General features: G+C 47.4%; 1 protein-coding gene across 2 annotated transcripts in view; it reads right to left on the bottom strand.

The window, feature by feature from the left end:
* Positions 1-10,288, bottom strand: part of zgc:158766 (uncharacterized protein LOC100009641 homolog) — a 28,669-nt gene extending 18,381 nt beyond the window's left edge. For both annotated transcript variants that reach the window (XM_035526611.1, XM_027014294.2), the window contains exons 1-3: positions 9,898-10,288; positions 4,847-5,044; positions 2,540-3,710 (exon numbers count right to left, since the gene is read on the bottom strand). In XM_035526611.1, coding sequence (XP_035382504.1) covers positions 2,540-3,710; positions 4,847-5,044; positions 9,898-9,975 — 1,447 coding nt within the window. In that variant the 5' untranslated portion in view covers positions 9,976-10,288. The remainder of the gene's footprint in view (positions 1-2,539; positions 3,711-4,846; positions 5,045-9,897) is intronic.
* Positions 10,289-19,434: the final 9,146 nt, after the last annotated feature.

Raw genomic sequence — 19,434 nt, 5'->3', positions numbered from 1 at the left:
TTCAAGACTGAGTTTCAAACTATTTATTTGTTAGGTAGCAGCCTAATATGTTCGAAAAAAACTTGTATGTGGTATGTTTCCATGGCTCATATGGTATGCTTATAAGGCATTTGATTGGATAAGACATAAGATACAAGCACAGACATGGCATCACAGCAGGTGAGTTGTGAGGTTTTGATGGGGCTGCTATAGAAACTAGGTGGTTGGTCCAAAGTGAGTCATCACACAACGACCAGGTGTGTCACTTTCTTTGCGCAAATGCTGCACACACACACTCACATTAAATAACCGAGAAACACACATGCACACACATGCATACACTTGCACATACATGCACACACATGCACAGAAGTAGCTGTGTTCCATGGTAGCGATGGGCATCATCACCTCCAACTGGTCTGTTCTTGCACGTGTGTGTGTGTGTGTGTGTGAGAGAGAGAGAGTGTGAGTGCCCTGTGGGTTCTGCCTCAGGAATGCTGCCTGTGCTCCTGCAGACGGCGCCGATGAGTTCCCGCTATTGGCTGACACTCCTGAACTCTCTCCGGAATCTCGAGCCCCAGGCGCTGCCCCAGACGGCCCAGACGGCCCAGACGGCCCAGACGGCCCAGACGCCCCAGACCTGAACACTACACGCCTGCTCCTCCAGCTCCCGGCGCCGTGCAGGAGGAGAGGCAGGCACCAAGGCCCATGCACAACTCCGCCGGGCCCACGATTGCTCCGAATGACACTCGGAACCCAACGCTTGGAGCATCTGATCTACTGCAAGAGCTCGAAGAATCCATGGACTCAAGGTAAACGAGCATTAAGCATGTTCCTACTGAATTAGTTCAGTGATTTTAAAACAAAAAAATCGTACATTTCTGAAAACATTTCTAGCGGTCATTTGCGTAAGGGGAAGTCAGTGTTTAGGCCATTAACTGAAGTAGACAGTGGCGTGTTAGAACCATGACACAAGAATCCACACCATATTTTGAATGTGAAACTAAAAGGGGTGGGGGGTGGGTAAGAGAAAAAGAGAGTGAGTGAGAGAGAGAGAGAGAGAGAGGGAGCGTGAGAGAGAGAGAGATAGAGAGGGGAACAGAGAGGCTAGGAAAGTTTGATAATCAGCACGTCTCTGCAGTCATGCGCTCTGGTGGACCACAATGACTGCTGCCTCCACTGCTCTCCTCCAGGTGCCTCCTCGGCCTCCTCGCACCACCGAGCGCTTCTGTGCTGAGCCGTCGCTAAAGAAGCACGGCCTGTGTGTTCCCTGCCGTTTGTGTTGGGGACAAAGTCTAAGTCAGCCTCCGCTGCTCTTGGGTTTCCGACTAGAACAGATCTCTCACGAGGGGCGCTGTGCTGAGAAGGCTTTCTCCAGAGTCCCCCCGTGGCTGGACCGCAGCACAAAGACGGCCATTATGAGCGAGGCAACCCATCTGTCTGGGAGCAGCGGCGCAGTGGGAAGCAGAGCAGGTGGGGACACCGCAGAGCCCCTCCCACAGGTGGGTCACCTGATCCACCTGATTTTCCTGTGCGGCCTCCGAGACTCTCACTGTGGGAAAAAGAGCCTTGAAGTACAAAGAGGACAATACACACTCCGGGGGATTCTGCCAGAGCCCACACAACACATTTCTCTGTGTGTTTGTGTGTGTGTTTGTAATGAGGCCCACAGAAGGTAACATGAAGCATAATGTATAGCATATATGTGCTGAAGACATAAAAAAAAATGCCAGAGAAACCACTAGGTTTCACATAGACAGACCCTAACACAGCCCAAGGCAGACGCAGCACATCGGACAGACTTTCTCTCAAGCCGGAAAGGCAAAAGGAAACACTGTGGTTTCTCTAGAAACATAGCCTCTCTCCCTCTCTCTTCAGAGCTATATATAGCCTGCAGGCCTGTACATCATAACAGAAATTCATAGAGGAAAAAAAAACATTGTGTGTGTGTGTGTCACTGCAGCAGGGTGTGGCCGTACCTGCCACTAAAACATGCCCAAAACACGCATGCAGCACCGGCCTGCACACGCACACAGCCTGCACACGCGCACTGCTGTAAAACATGCCATGCCTCGAGTCAAACTCTGCTGCGGGCTGCCAACATGCTCCGCCCCCACCAGAGGCCCTGCCCACCACCCCGATGCTAATTACATACCACAGACACCACACAAGAAAATGAATACAGAGCACAAGGCTGAAAGCAGAGCTGTTTTTCAGAGCCTCTGGCTACACACTTTGACACGGGCAACCGAGAGTAAAGAAGAGCTCGATATACACCACTTCCAAGAGCGGCAAATAACAAATTATATTATTTGACTTTAAACCGCGAGTATCATAATAGAAAATCCATTCAAATCAGAACATATTTTATCTTATTCATGTTTCTTGGTCACTAGCAAAATATCCATTCTACCAGTCAGACAACCAAAGTGGTATCAGCGGTATTCCAAGCATATACACTGTACATCTGCATCTGCGATTTGATTAATGCTGTCTGGCCTGCAGCTGCTTCCATTGTTAACTACGTTAGCATTTTATGGGGCAACACCACAGTATCTACCTGAATCTCCTTTGCTTCCACGGCTCTCTGTGGCAGAAAATGCTGCCTCCAGGTCAAGTTTGCCAAATCGCAGCGTATATCCATTCATCAGCTTCCTCGGAGACCCTCCCCCCGAGCTGCCCGATGCTGAGCGTGCCCGGTGACCTTTCACCTGCGAGGCCTTGCCAGTCCGCTCCAGAGATTTGGAACGCCTCTCAGTCTGGTTCTGCCGCTCGGCGTTCTGGAGGCTGCGATGCAGCGGGAGGAGGGTGGGGCCGACGCGGGAGTCGTCCCCCCCGAGCCGGCCGCGTGAGCAGAACCTCTGCTGGAGGGACTCCCGCTGGGTGGGGCGCACCTCCGAGCCGCTCCTGGCCCGGGGTTTGCCCCCCGCCTCCCCGCCCCCCGCCTTCCTGCCCCCCGTCTCAAGGATGGACTCGGAGCTGGAGCCCAGGTTCATGGGATTTTGCAGCGCCTCCATGTACGACTTCCGGAAAAGCCTCCTTGTCTCGAAGGTGGCCGAGTCCCGGGGGTGGCGCCGGCGCGGGGTGGGGTTGCTGAGGTCCGTGCTGAAGGAGAGACACCTGGAGCCGCCGCTCCCTCTGGCCGGGCCCTTCTCCGGGTCACTCATCGGGGCGAGTGCCGGGCTGCGGCCCAACGGCGGCGCTGACGCCGTGGACTCACCACCCAGCGAGCCCAGTGACTCCCGCGAGCTCCGGCGGCTGTCCAACGTGCCGGTGGAACCGCGGTCACTGCAGGTGGCCAGCTGACCCCGCAAGCTCCCACCGCAGACGCCCAGCTGGCGGGGCTGCATGGTGCCGCTTCCAGCCCTGCTCGCCAACACGGGGTTCACCACGTTCCTCCACGGGGTGCGGTAGACGGCCGCGCCCGTGCTCAGCAGGCAGTTCTGGAGAGGCTGCAGTTTGCGTTCGCGGGTCACATTCTGCAGGAAGTCAGCGGTGAAGACACTGCCATACATGCTCTCGGGCACAGGGATCTCGGCGACAGCATGCCCGCTGCCCGACAGGCATTTTAACACCAGCTTGGCGGCCTTGCGGCCCAGAGGAACCACCTGCAGGTAGAAGTCACCTTGCCTCAGGCGGACCTTGTGCAGGGGGGCTAGCTGCAGAACCACCTTCTCATGGATGCAGAGAGGCCAGCCGTCGTGGTACAGCAGCAGGCCTTGGTAGCGCAACTGAGGAAAGAACAGCAGACAAGGAAAAATCAGTTCAATCATCATCACATACATACAGAGAAATTATCTATTAAAGAGGCTTTCTGTTCAAAACCTGAAGTTTAAAAATACGACGTCCATCGAGGTTTCATTCCTTACTTAGGACTTTGGAGAAAGTACTGCATCTACACTGAAAAAATCACTTTCAGTTGGTCTGGATCATACATTCAACTGATTCTTCATATTGAAACTATGATACGCAGTCTCAAAGTCTTAAGTTCTCTTATTTCTCTGGGCTGCATCTTCAGGGGTGTACTTATGGCAGAACGGATTGCACCATTTGAATGACTCAGTGTTTACAGAGTCTCACACAGCTAACCTGTAGTCACACCTATTTTCTTTCATCATAGCAGTAAGGTGCCAAACACCTCCGCAGAATTTGCGATGAACCTGTCTGTGACAAAGATATTCAGATAAATATATTAGACGAGAACTCTTTCAGTGGACTTGCAAAACTGACGACAACCTGAAATAATAATAAAAATAAATAGTAATAAGCGCCCCCGTTACTACTGATTCTATTGTCACTCTGTTCCCTGCAGATTAAATGAACGGACGTTTGTGCGGTTTTGTTTGTGGGATAATTGCCTGAGCTCTGAATGCGGGAGGGTAAGGTTACAGCTCTCTGCTGCCAGGGTCACAGGAGGGGCCAGAGTGTTGGAAGGCCTGCTCCCTGCACCCGTCATGCCTCCTGGCTCTGTGGAGCTTCTTTTTGCCCTGTTCAGGGGCACAGTCTCTCTGACCCACTTTAATTTTCCTCCTAACTGCCTCAAGACGCTGGAGATACACACTGTTGAGATCAACAGCAACAACTCTGCAAGGCCTGAAGCCAGCAGTATTATCTTTTCTTGGGTGATCCTTATCAGATAAACCAATTATATTAGACTGAAACCACAAATGAGAGCTGACAACACTTTTTTACTTTAAGAACAAGAACATATTTGTATTTTTATGTAACCTTAGAAACCATGTGTGCCCCTTTAGATCTGAGGTGTTTTCTTCTCAAAGGGGGCTTCGCCTGCAAACGTCAGAGACGATTTGACGATTTGTGCTCGTGTGAATATGTGTGTGCATGCACGTGTGTGGCCCGCACTCACGCAGGTCTCCCGCTGGATGGTGTGCAGAATCCTCTTGGCAGGAAGCAGGAAGTCAAGGAAGCAGCGCAGGCCGTCGCCACGGTACTGCCTCTCCACCACGCTGAACAGTTGCCACAGGACAGTGGCGGCCGTCGCCCCAAACGGAGCGTACAACACAGACAGTGTGCTCTGGATACAGCTATCCAGTGACTCGGTGTCCTAACACACAAAGACACACACACACACAGATGCATACACACACAGGAAAACGGGTCATCATAAAAGATGTGGTATAGTTCCTTACATTAAACACACACAGTATCATGGAATCATTGCTTATAGGGATAGTTTGGGATCAGTGTTCTAACACACCTAGCAGGACACAGAAGGCAGCAGTTGAATGGCATGAATCAAGGCCAGCTGCCGACACTAACGCCTTGACTTCCTTCTACTGGTAGCCATCTTTATGTCTTGAAGTATATGTTTAAAAATGGGCCCATTAGCTTTAGTGTATCTGTAAACACAGGGGATTAACACAGCTCCTCCTACTGTGCATTCACAGACTGTACTCGGTTCAGCACGAGGAAAGCAACACTCGAGACCCTCATCAGAGGTGTGTGTTATTGTAAAATTCATACTGAGAAAAAAAAAAAAACACTTCAAGGTTGCCCTGACATTATTTGTTTTCGTTGTGGAGATCATGTGGTTTTGACACTCATACTAGTAACTAAAGAGGTTGTCTACACTGTCCTACCACACGTGTACACACACACGCACAGACATTAGGATGTCATGAGGTCATAGAGCATGTCCTGTACACTTGCTCCTCGGTTGATGAGCAAGGAAACACCTGTCAGGTGACGTCACGGGCTGGACAACAACACAGCGGCAGCTGGAAAATCCCGCCTCGGCCGCAGATCCGTGCTGTGTCTCCACACCACCGGACTTCTCTCCAGCTCAGGATGTGCTTACAGAATCCTCCTGCTGCCATGTTCCTGTTACATAGCCCTGACCCCCTACACTGCCCAAAGACCAGGGCTGAGATCAAGGAAACCAGCTACTTTGTTCTGTCTTCTAGAAAGGTTGACAACAGAGTATCTCAGCGGTGGGATTCAGCTACATCATCTGGCTTCATTATGCATTTGTTCACATATGAAACCTTTGAAACTAAGCAATCTTTCTCTTCAACCTCTGCATCTTCATTTGAGGAAGTTACCTTTTTCCTACAAGTACTACCACTTACCTTTTACAAGAGAAACTTTAAAATGTTAATTTATTTGTTTCTATTTAACAAATTTAAGTACAACTAATATACAAGTTTAACAAATAAGTTAGGTTCTGATTGTTCAAATGCAGTGTTGAACAGTTTTGATTTTGGTTACTTTGGGTGATTTCAACACCTTGCTTATCACAAAGCAGGGTTCTGCGATCATCACCCCACAGTGTTGGAGTTGACTTTGTTTTTGATGCTTTGAACGTTCCAAAGAGCCTTATTTAGTCTCTTGTTGCAGTATCACTCGTCTATCCACTGTAACAGGAATGACACCATCGGGGACCTAGAGGTTCAGGTTCCCACTTCACAAGCAACATGACCTGGCTGGCGTCTAGCGGCAGGGGAAATGCTGCTTCCTCTGAGATCAACCCCGAGGTCTCTCACGCTCATTTAATTCAGCTATTTGGAACTATTAGATCAGCATTACGCAATGACAGGGTGTCACTCCATATGCTGTGACCTTGCAACAAGGAAGCCTTTGTTTCCATCTCATCAGATTCAGTTATTTCACACAGAGACTAAACTGACTAAAGTGTCATTAGCATCGCAGCTACAAAAAATAACGTCAGGCTTTAGTCTGGCTATAGGGAGGAGCGATACAGGTCAGGAAAGACAACAATAGCAGGAAGGTCATCGCTAAATATTTTTACATTTCTCTTCTTGGTCGGCACCAGGTACAAAGCGGGTTTCATTGAAAAAATTCTCATTTGGAATTTAAAACAATGCGTTCCTGAAGTGTCTGCTAACACAGACTACCAACCTCATTCACTCAATCGCTGACACACACACATGCTTCCTAAAAACAGAATTAATGAAGAGCCTGCATAGCCAGCTAACGCAGAAACATGGCTTCCTCACTCACTCACTCACTCACTCACTCAAAACAGTGTGGTAGTAAAGTACCTAAAACCTCTGTCACTCCTTCGCTCACACACATACACACCTACTAACTCAAAGATCTGGCTGACTTTGAGGAGAGTACAGACCAAACACCGGGCACAAAACCGATGTTTAAAGGAGGACTTCAAGAGAGGCACAGAGATAAGTCAAGCTTTTGAACCCAGAAGACACACAATAGCAAGCAAAGTGCTGGAAGGAGTTTTGAAACCAGTGATATAACCTTGAAGAAGTTATTTCCTCTGGTCAGAGCAAGCGCAGGACCTTTTGATAGTAGCAAAGCTCACCAAAGGGTTTAGGAGGAGGGCTGCGTGTGGCGGGATGGGGACTCCCTCGCTCTTTGAGGGTGTGTTGTAGACAGGGAAGCAGAGAAGTAGTGAATTATGGGACTGGACCCATAATTATGTCAGTGGCTTTAGGAAGTGGATTCCAGCTGCTACTAACACACAATGATGTACACATACACACACTCACTCCCTTGGATTGTGGATTCCAGGTGGTACTAATGCACACTGACCCACACATACACACACTCACTCCCTCTCTCCCTTGGTTTGTGGATTCCAGGTGGTACTAACGCACACACACACACACACACACACACACACACACACACACACACACACACACACACACACACACACACACACACACACACACACACACACACACACTCGGCATGTGGATTCCAGGTGGTATCCTAATGCTTTGGTTATTGTGATGGGCAAACAAAAAAAATTGAAAATAAAACACACACACACAAAACAATAAACAATTCCACAGACAATCTGAAAATGCTGGTTTTCTATTTTTTTCTGGGTGAAAATGCTTGTTTACAGACTGACCAACAACTGTGCAATTTTCCACTCTGTTGCACTGTGCAAACAGTAGCAGAGGCAGACAGCAGTCTATAATTTGTCAACGTAACACACTGAGTGGGCCTAAATTGCAACCCTGCAGGAATGAATACATAACCACGTGAAGTCTACAATAGCGTAGCGCAGAGGGCATACATGTGGCCCAAAGCCCCAGCTGTGTTGGCATCTCCAGGTTCCCGAGTACTCAAGGTTCAGAGCTTTAGCCATTCTGGAACAGCTCGGTTGCGCTTCCTCTCGCAGGAGGTGAGAGCAACATGATTAAACCACACGACTCGGTGTAGATCCGTCCCCACGCGCAGGTGTTGCGACATGGCGCGCTCTTATCAAAGGCCCAAAACCTTCCCATGCCATCCATGCTGCACGCGGAGGAAGGCCAGATTAGGGACAATAGAGACTTGGGTCGCACTGGCAGCGTGTGAGGTCCCGAACTCACTGCGCGGTAACGTAATCCGGTAAGGTAAGCCACAGCCAGCTTTCAGCACTTTCAAAGTTTGGTTCGTCTTCGACTGAGAGCCAGTGAACACACAGGAAGTCTTGGTAAAGAACCCATAGTCAAATCACAACCAAACTGTTTGGTTGACATTTACATTTTAAAATTTAAATAGCGAGACAAAGGGGAGCAAAGGCCCATGTCTAAAACAGCTAAATGCTTACATCCTTTAAAATCTCAGGCTTTATAATTACCATGGCTGACATGTTAACTAGTGTGTTTTCTCACATGTTAAAACTGGAAGAGAATATGGAAGAGAAGGGATCTCTCCACTCACGTTTTTACCTTTAGGTCTCTGTATCCTACTAGTTTGAAAGCTTAGGACTGCAGTGCAAGCCGAGACTCACTGCCTTGTGTAGACTTTATGTGAGTACGTCGCTACATGGCACAGTGCTGTACAAACGCATACCGTGCAGATCGCACAGGAGGGGAAAGAACAGATGTGACTCCCTCTCACCGCACACAAAAGGCCTGCTGGCTCCTAAGCAGTACGCTGGCCAGGCTGTATGGCTGGCAGAGGCAAAACAGTCTTCTGGCTGAAGGAAACACTTCACACTCAAGGAGCACTTCAAGACCTATTGTGGGGTGCAGTTTCTTCCACGGCTGTGTGTGTGTGAAGGTTTGGTCCTTTGGGGAGGAGTGCAAGTGGAGAGAGTGTATCCCCTTGCGAATGTAAAACAGGGAACAAAAGCTGCCTGGAATGAATGATGGAGTGTGTGTGTTAGATTGATAACTAAAACCCCTTTAAATGTGATAGATTGATTAGCAATATGAATCCAGATACTGCGCATCTTGGTTGAGGGCACAACACAGCCCACTAGCATCAGACTGCGCTGCTGCCTGACACTCAGACTTCTCCCTGCAGTTCACACTCTAATCAAAGCAAACATGACACTAGGCCTGACTGACTCAGCAATCAGCAGCCACATTCATTTCACATTTGTTTGTAAATGAAAAAATAAACACAACTGTGGTAACTTTTTCAGTTTCAACATAACTCCAAGCAACCTGTTAAAACGAATGAAATCTGGATCTTAACCAATCTGTAAGAACCATACCAATCTAACCAACAAAAAAAATACCGGTGAGCCTTTGCGTGAGATCAGGTTGGATTATTGTGATTAATAAGAAAATTGACATCCTTCAAAAGTTTTCTTAAACATGTAAACTTTGGCTACACACACATCTGGCACTCTGGCAAATTACACTCTACAAAACTTTCCACACAGACAGAAAAAACAGCACATAAACCCACGGCTGCTTGATATCTGTGAAAGACAGGAAGCTTCTCTGTCTTACACACAAGCGCAAGCTCTCTGAAAGGGTACAATTCCTCCACCTATTCAAATGATAATTGACAAATGCCCAAAGCAATTACAAAATACCAAGAGCGAAAGGAGAGAGCACTAAAACTGAAGAAGAGCTCCCCACTCACAGCGTTAGCAGAGGATCGCTGGGAGTGAGAATGTGCGTACCCGCGTCCTGGCCACCCTACCAGGACCGGCGCGGTGCTGAAGGAAGCCAGCTCATTCACCTTTATGCTTAGGTAGTTCTCACAGCTGCGAGACTTCTCTCTGCTGTGCATAGCGCCCTTTCCTGCTTCCAAAAGCATGAACAGAGCAGGAATAAAGAAGTAATCCAAATAAGCCTTGTGCGGCTCCAGCCAGTCAGTTACGCTTCCATCATTTGCGCTTTGACAGAGCGGAGGGAGTCCAGGTGGCTCCGTCCATGCGTGTGCGCAGAGTCTGTGACAGCCCTCGGACCAGCTTTCCTGTTCTCTCTCTTTTACTGTCTCTGACTTCCTCACCCTCTCGCTCTCTGTTGGAGAGTTAGCTGTGCGATTCGTCCCGTAGGAGTGTGAGAGAGGGACTGACCTCTCCTCTCTCCCTCTCTCTCTCTCTCTCTCTCTCTCTCTCTCTCCCTCCTGTTCCTCTAGCCTCTCCCATCCAGCTAATGCACACTGATTCAACTTCCTTTGGGACTGAAAAAACACACAATCTGACCTGCACGCAACAATGACCCCCCTCTTTCCCCTCCTCCCTCTCATGCCCTGCAGGAGAACACCCCCACCTCACCCCACCCCACCCCCCAACCTGTCATTTCTTTAACCCTAACCTACCCCCACCCACGCTCCCTCATTGTCCTGACGGGACAAATGCACTCGGGCTTTGGCTCTCGCTGCTGCCTTTGTGAAAGGATGGGGAGAGAGAGTGGGGGAGAAAGAGAGAGAGAGAGAGAGAGAGCGAGAGAGAGAGCAAGCGAGCGCGAGAGAGAGAGACATCAGAATGCCACCGCTCTGGGTGCAACAATAGCGGTCTCACACTGCAGAATCCCGACGTGGGGAATCCCAACTCCCTATTTTGGGACTGACACATGCGCACATGCCCACACTTCGCCTCCTCCTCACGACTGGCAAGGGCTAACAAATTCGCCGTCTGTTTTTGTAAATTCTAAAGGAAAGTTCTTATGCAAGTACAAAGAATTAAAGTTTAGTTCTAATGGGAATACAAAATTAAATGCTTTAAAAACAACATAGAAGAGTAAAGACTATTAGTAGCCATGGTCCAACACCTTATTTGTGTTTAGTGGTGCACCTGAAATTCCCTGCACCAAAAGATCTGATGAAATGTAGCGTAAAGGGAAGCGTGTTTGCACAGAGCTCCCGGAATGTCTGTGTTCAACACAGCCCAGAGTCACCCAATTCACACCAAGGATCTTCCCTGCCCACCCGACAGCCTAGACGGCAGGACTGCACAGACTGTGCGCCCCACAGCAGAGGACAGCACACAGGGACCCATTTTCCTGAGGTCTGGTCAATGAAGTGGAGAGGCAGCGATGAAGCCTCGCGGTGCAGGACAATGTCCAGCGGCCTGGGAGCCCCCGTGCGGGCAGCAAGCCCAACAAATCGAGAATTCCTGAACACTTGCTATATAACTCTGAGTAAAATCAACCAGTCACAATGTGGTCTCTTTTAAGAACAATACCTCTAGATCTGTTTACATTTTTTAAAATAAAATGGGTTTTATTTTACTGTGTATTTTTGATAGCTGCTTTCTTATGCTCCATCCTAAATTAATCAAACTGTACACAGATAGCCATACTGATGAGAGGATGGATACAAGCATATGTGGGCTAAGCCATGGATCACAGTCATAACAGACAGCTGAGGTCAGAGTACAGACAGTCAGGTAGAGTACAGGCAAACTCCTGTAAAATAAAGCAAAGAGACTGAGACACAACAACGATTGGTCAGAGAGAACAAACTAAACTAATAAATACAACGTAATATGGCTTAACCTCTTCAACTCCTGTCTTATAACTTAATTATTAATATTAAGGCATATTATTCAGTAACTACTCTGAATTATTCCATATTTATTCTGAAACTAATATAAAACTTACATATTTGCAAGAGTTAAAGTCTGGACACGCCAGTGTGTGTGTTGAATGAACCCCTTTGGTTGCATAGACAGGATTAACGTAAGACTGCCAACCAGGGAGACCAACAGACAGGTTCTAAGAGATGACTCCATAGATGAGGAACAGGTGTAGGTGATGATTGATGGCTGGTGCCAGGGTGGGTTCAAAGTGACAGGGCCAATCAGGTTGTGAAGAGTCAGCTTGGAGTCTCCGAGAGGGGAGATTGCATAACAATGGAAATTCACTTGCTGTTTCTGCCATTGTTATTGACAATACAAGTTAAGCTTCTTGAAGGCTGCAAAACAGCAGCATATGCATGACCGTGTTTTTAGTGAATCGTATTTTGTTTGTAATGACCCAAACAGCAAGAAATGCTTGCAGAGTATGTGGGTACATCTGTTTAAGTCTACACAACACAAAAAGAAATAAACTTTAAACAAGTACAATACAAGCACAGGACCAATAGCATTTTACAGATCAAAGTTCAAATGAAAGACAAATGGTCAAACGTTCACTTTCTGGTATGCCACATAAACCACTGCTCACTGGACTGTAAAATATTTTTTCATATGACAGAAAAATATGCTCCAGTGTGAGGCATCTGTCATGCCAAACAAACATAATGAACTAACAGTAGTTTGTCTTCAGCCACTCACTCTTGTGTATCTAAGTTAAAGGGCTGTTTTGGCTGTTTTGTAAACAGCGGCTGGTTCCGACTATTGGAGCGGAGGAGACTGAGGTGACCGTGGTATAGGAAGCACACATCCCTATGGTGGCAAGGCATCTATGGTGACAAACGATTCCAACTGCACGGCGTTTCCTGTTGTTGTTGAAAAACAGACACTTAAAATAGCCTTTATTTGTGTGGGCTTCTAGTAAACTCCATTTCTGCAATGCTGAGAAAGAGATATAGCAGTCCCTGGTGAGGTGCAAACATCTGATAGCAGCTATCAGTACAAACTAGCGAGAGGACGAGGGAGGCGGAGCCAGCAAGCTATGATTGTTTCCCATAAGCATAACTCAGCTGGACGGTCCCGGCCTTGGTCACACGTTACAGAAGGTGTAGCAGAGTCACTATGTATAATGTAGAACTACTGTTTGGACATTCATTTGTAGTCCCAGTTCCCTCTGTAACTCTGAGAGCTCTGAGGGGGGACCCACGGGAACAGGGCTTATCTCCTTCACATCTTTATCCAAATATTTTTCTCTTGTCCATAGAAAACTCTGCTGAAGTATTATTAAATGTTGTCCTGATTGTGTGTGCGCGTGTGTTTGTGTGAGTGACAGACTTTCCATGATGCAGGACAGAAATGCGTTTGCTATGGAGTCCCAGCTGTGTCCCCTTTAAAAACATGCTCACCACACACACACACAAACACACACACACACACACACACACGCACACACGCACACACGCACACACGCACACACACACGCACACACGCACACACACACACACACACACGCACGCACACACACACACACACACACGCACACACACACACGCACACACACGCACACGCGCACACGCACGCACGCACGCACACACGCACACACGCACACACGCACACTCCACACGCGCTCACCCAACTGTGGAATGTAACACCCACGTCTCACGGCTACTCTCTCTAGCTTGGAAGGGAGGCCACCCGCACTTCACACTCCTACACACCCCGTTTTCTCTTGGTCTAAAACTCCCTTATTAAATACTGAGATCCTGGGTTCCTATCAAAGATCTTAGATCAAAGTAATAACAGAAAAAGTGAAACCTTTATTGATAAAAAGGCTTTCATCCTTCCTGTTAGCTCATGCTAAAGCAGTCCTAACATCCATATTCAGTAATGGCCAATCAGAGCTTGATATAAGAATCTGTCTGCAGAAGACAGCAAAAGTGGCAAAAGGAAGAAATATGAAAGCAGCGATCACCAGATGAAGCCAAAAAGCACCCTTTCTCCATCGAGGTCTACAGGAAGCCACAGGGTCCAAAACAGTCATGGAAAGATCAGCATGATTTCTGCACATGCTGCACACACATGTCTGATGTACACACAATCATCATAAACCCACAGCAGTTTAAAACCATTTACCAGTGCTTTGAGTTTTAAATGCTAGCACTTCAAGATCAGGAACATACCATGACACATCGTAATATAACAAACAATCAAGCAGTGCAGAACTGTACTAAACTGAATTCTCCCTTTAGCGAGAAACTACCGATAAGACCTTTGTTTTAAGATACCAATAACACATTTTGCTCAAAACGCCATGCAACCTTTTAGCCAAAAGAGCACAGTGATCATGCAAGGAGTGAAGGGCTGCTCGTACTCACAGGATGAGAGGATGAGAGCCTCCCAATGGCCACTGAGCACCGGAGCTGTGATCAGCGCTGGGGCAGCATCTGGAGAGAGCTGGCCAGAGAAGGACTTATTAGCGCTCACCCAGGTTACATCTCATGGCCTTGAGAACACACACACACACCGACACACACACACCCACCCACAGGGCTGGACTAAGAGCAAATCTGGCCCACTTTTCCTCCCTTGCTCCCACCCTCCCTGTGTGCATGCGCGTACACACCCACACACACACACACACACACACACACACACACACACACACACAGAGGCAGGCAGTCTGGGAATTGAAGCTCCTCCACTGTGGGAGCAAAGAACACCCCCTCCCCACGCACACACAGACACAGACAATGTTCCTCCAACCTTCTAAGGAGTCTCTGGGAGTCACTCAGACTGTAGCTACCAGAACCAGTGAGTGTGTATTGAGTATTTTTGGCACCAGAATCTCGAGCACAAATGATTAAGGAGAGGGAGGTTTAGTCCAATTCAGTCACTCTCTCTCTGTGTCTTTTGAAGCCCACCCCCTCAACCCTCCACACACAGACACAGACTGTATAAGAACCCTTGCCCATTTAAGACTACTTGACCTACCAGTCAAACAGTGTTTAACCCTTGGGTAGATAATTCCAAGACACAGCAGATTCATCAGGACCGACCTGGTTTATCTTTAACTTCCACTCCAGTGTCTGGTGCCAACTTACTCATCTGTCAATCACCGTTTCAACGGCTCAGTGACAACCATTCAGCTCACTAACTCAAAGCTAACCAGTGGATGGCAATGACACCCAGTCAGTCCGCCTCGGTGGGGACGCCAGAGGCTAAATCCAGTGCTTTATCTGCCGTGGCTGGCACTGAGAGAGCCCAGCAGGAAGCGGCCGTGCTAACTTCCGCAGCGAAAACAAGATAAACATGGGAACAGATGCAGAGAGTGTGTTAGGAAAGGCGATTCCAGTCGCACCAGCTGTGGCTTCAGCGTGATTGCTGGCCACGTTCCAGGAGAGCGGGTCCCGATGACATCGGCTGTTTCGGGGTCATTGGAAACATCTCAGTCCAGCGCTGCTTCACTGTGAACTTGAAGGAATGACGCCTGAATCGGTTTTTGATTTGGATTAAGATTCAACTTTATTGTCTATCACAAAGAGGGAATTTTGCCTGTGTTACTTTCATCAGGCTGGTATCTCAGCATAAACTGCATTTTAGAAACATTGTTCAGAATTGTTTAAAATCTAACAACAATCTTGGCTCATTTTGGAGTGAAACAAGCGAGCATTCGCCTTTAACCTGCTGCGGTGGTGCGGTCAGTCCAGGAGAGCAACCTGGGATTCAAGGCTCAGCGAGAGAAGCTGGCCACCTTCAGGCTACTATATCGACACACTGAGTGGAGACCTTTACGACACAGCTCAGGATCTGGATGCTTGGATGCATGTGTGTGTGTGTGTGTGTGTGTGTGTGTGTGTGTGTGTGTGTGTGTGTGTGTGTGTGTGTGTGTGTGTGTTATAAACTATATGTTTTAACATATCAGGTTTATTTTCAGTGCTTCTAGAAACATGGACCACTTGTGTTTGATTAAAATAACTATTAAAGAGACAGTAACTGTAACTGAATGGATGTTATTATGCTGTGCCATCACTATAATTCTTTTACTGCTCAAGACAACACTACTATGCTTTTGTTGTTCTATTTTTTTTTTTACCAGTTACTTGATTTTTCTCTTCTAATCTTTTAAAAGTTGATTTTATTGTTGAAAGAATAACATTAGTGTTCTCACATTCTTTTGCTTGTGATTTCTGTTCAGTTTATATGAAAACCTCACAAAAAACGAAATGGCGTGAGGCATCCTGCGAATAGTAAAAACGTCTTTGAGTCTGTTCCTGCGAAGCTGCCCACCCTGGAGGGGCTTTTCCATCCACCTGTCAAGCCGTTCCATGTCTCCTTACCCCCTGGAGAGCGTGTGTCTCAGACCAGAGGCCTGGGAACACACAGCACGTTGTCTTCTGTCAGACATGCATAGGCACAGGTGGTTTAGACAGGGGAGCTCCCATTACAGTAGCTCACACACACACACACACACACACACACACACACACACACACACACACGTACAGTATCATCTGATTGATCTGCATGAGGATTGAAACACTGACCAAATGGTGATGGGAAACCACTCAAACCGAACACAGAGTTTGTGTTTGTAACTTGCCAGGGTTAAAACCGAAAGGTCAAACAAGGGTGACCTCTGTTGTCCCTCACTGCAGAACCACAGCACAGGTGCACAAACAACCACATCAAAGTGTGCCATATAAGGCAGTAATGAACACAGCCCCACAGTAACAGTGCCAGTGATAAACCCAGCCTGGAAATGGTCAAGGCAGATGGGAAAATGAACTTGTAGCATAGTCATTTTGTGGATCACAAGCGCAAAAAAGTGAGAATGAAGTTTATATCAGTTCTATTACAACATCCATTCCAACCAAGCCAAACTCTGCCCCAATACTGTCGCTGGTGCACCATGAATGAAAACAGAATATGTCCCAGGCTAAAATTTAAAACAATGAAAGTCATCTTTCCCATAATCTATCCCATTTGTCTTTGGTTAGGCAAAATAACACATGATCATGGATATAGTGCAATGAGTCACCCAGGGGCAGAACATGACACATATATTGCTTTTAGCCATAAGAGTTCATCACTTTATTAGACAAACCATAATAAGAGTAGGATGAGATGAGGATATTATATGATACATTGTGTATTTTCTGCTTTTCATGTGTAATAAGCCTTGCAAATTAGCAAGCAGCACTTGGCAGTCATATAAGAGAGAGCACCTTTAACTGTCTCTGGATGTTCTCCAAAGTCAAATTCAGCTGCTTTTTTTTATTTCAAAGGATGTGGTTACCAATGACAGAGAATACACCGATTTAGTTACACAATGCACTTAGACTGCTTAAAGACAGTTAAGGCCTTTTGAACAGGAAATCCTCATTGTCATTTCCTCCTCTAAGCTCCTGGAAAAAACAAAAAATTCAGTCAGATGTTTACCCAAAGCTGCCACTATTGAGACACAGTGACTCGCAACTCTACGCAATGCCCAACAAAACGTACAACTGAGTCAGACGCAGGTAAGCACTGCCTGTCCTGCACAGAGCAACGCGGTAAGAATACAACCCAGACACTAACTGGGCTTCCCTAGATTGTCAAATGTCACCAATAGTCAATGTGGAAGAGTTGGACGCTTCCACACTGAGTAAAATGTGGAAAACAGGGTGGGAGCATGAGGGCACAAAACAAATGTAACCTGTAGACAAATTTCACCTTCTTCTCCTCCAAACCGCCGTAGGGCTGACAGGAGGAATTTTGTCTGTGTCAACACATCTACACATCAAATTGAACTCAAACTAGTGACTACAAACAGTTCACAGGCACCCAGCCACTTACCTTATGGTAGCCTGTCAGTTAAGATTGCAACAGACAGAGAGAGAGAGCTGTTCTGCTGGACATCAGCTGTCCAGCCAGAGCCAAACGGAGAGAGCAGGCTTCGCTTGGAGGCCTGGTAAATCCCAGCTGTCTCTAGAGCTCTGTGTGGAGAGCAGGGTGAGGATTAAACCCCAACGGGAGAAGCTACAGGCATCAGCCCTCCGCAGACGGACACTCCCAGTTTATCTGCTTCTATGATCTTCTCTTCTCTGAGTGTTCCTCTCATGAGGGAGTGACAGCGTCCACCCCTGTTATTACCGCACTAATACTACCACAGAGCTGCAGACATGCACGCCAATCCCTGGGTCAGAACTCCAAGTCTGGAAACTTGTACAGTCGTGTTGGGTAAGTGCCACTCCAATGTCAGCAGACAGGGAGACAGACTTTCAGCTGAGATACCCAACACAGCTCGAGACCTTTCTGGACCGCCTGGAAATGACGGCTCGTTTTAATGTGAAAGTCTGAGTTACACCTTCATTGGCAGTGTATAGAAAATGTTACTGCTACTATTAAACCTAGGGTCAAATCAGCATTAAAGACTCACAAAAGCAGGTAGATTATTATCCAGTAAAGGTGCTTTAACTATATGAAGACCACAGACCGTTGATTCCCATGGTTTGGAGAGGAGCAGGGGAAAACACACAGCTGGATTATTTGTGCTAAAGCATTGACCTCCACCCACTGCCTCCACCCCTCCAACATGAGACCAGGTGTTTGTGGCCCTTTGTGCCATGGATTACAGGAACCGCTGGGCAAACACCTCCAGGTGTGCATTCCGTGCAGGGCGAAGACAAGAGCGAGAGCCCCTCCTCCTATCAATAAACCTCTCCGCTGGAAACTCACTCTAAAGGGACAGGAAAGGAGGCAAGTGTGAGATCTTACTGAGGCCTCCGTCGATGACGTGCTCAGCAGCATCTAGAAACGGCCTTAGCTTGCTCCAGCCTCAGGGGTGGGACATGAGAAGAGGCTAAGAACATGTATGCACCCCTCACCTGCACATGGCTCGCCCTTTCATCTGTACAAGAAAGCTTCAAAAATTACAGGGCTTCCGGCACCATAATTCATGTTGCACAAAATGCAAAGCGCTTGTACTGGTTTGGCACAGAAGAGCAGGAAAGGAGCAGGGCAGTAGCGTGGTTTAAGGGTGCTGGAGGAAGTTCTGGAGGAGCTGCTAGTTTTGGGGGGTGGGTGGGTGATTGGGGGGGTCCAAACCTCTGCCTGGAGTTTGCCATGTTCAGAAATCATGAGGCCAGGTCTGACAAGGAAAGCACATCAGCGGGAGGAATTAACAGGCTGTCCGAAGACTAGTGACCGTCGGAAGATTAATGACTGTACTTAAGATTGTCCTGGAAATCTAAGGAACAATAACAAATGTCCATCACCAGACACCAAACTTATTTTCCACTAAGCTGCTATTTGTGAATATCCCCAAAACAAAGTTGTTAATATTTAAAATTTCATAGACAACATTACACTTAGTAGCACATAAAAAGTTAGTACAAAACTCTAGCTCACGTGCGCACTGTTGATCTGACGGGTAGTGGTTAAAGATGAAGATGAAAGAGAGATCGACTGAACTCCGTCTGCTGGAGTTGAGATGTGATTGAATTGTTTTTCAGGAAACTACGCTCTCGTCATTTCCAGTAAAATCTCCGACACACATCCACCATGGGGAAGGGCACTTCTATCTCAACATAAATGCATTTAGTAAAAGCATCTGTATACATTGGAGTCAGAGAGAGAGAGAGAAAGAGAGAGAGAGAGAGAGAGAGAGAGAAGCAGAGAAACAGAGAGACAGAGGGTGAGGTTCTTCCTGTTTCCAA

Source organism: Electrophorus electricus, chromosome 5 (assembly GCF_013358815.1).
Source record: "Electrophorus electricus isolate fEleEle1 chromosome 5, fEleEle1.pri, whole genome shotgun sequence".
NCBI lineage: Eukaryota > Metazoa > Chordata > Actinopteri > Gymnotiformes > Gymnotidae > Electrophorus > Electrophorus electricus.
The sequence above is the reverse complement of the archived record's forward strand: the minus strand, read 5'-3'. Positions and strand labels throughout refer to the sequence as shown.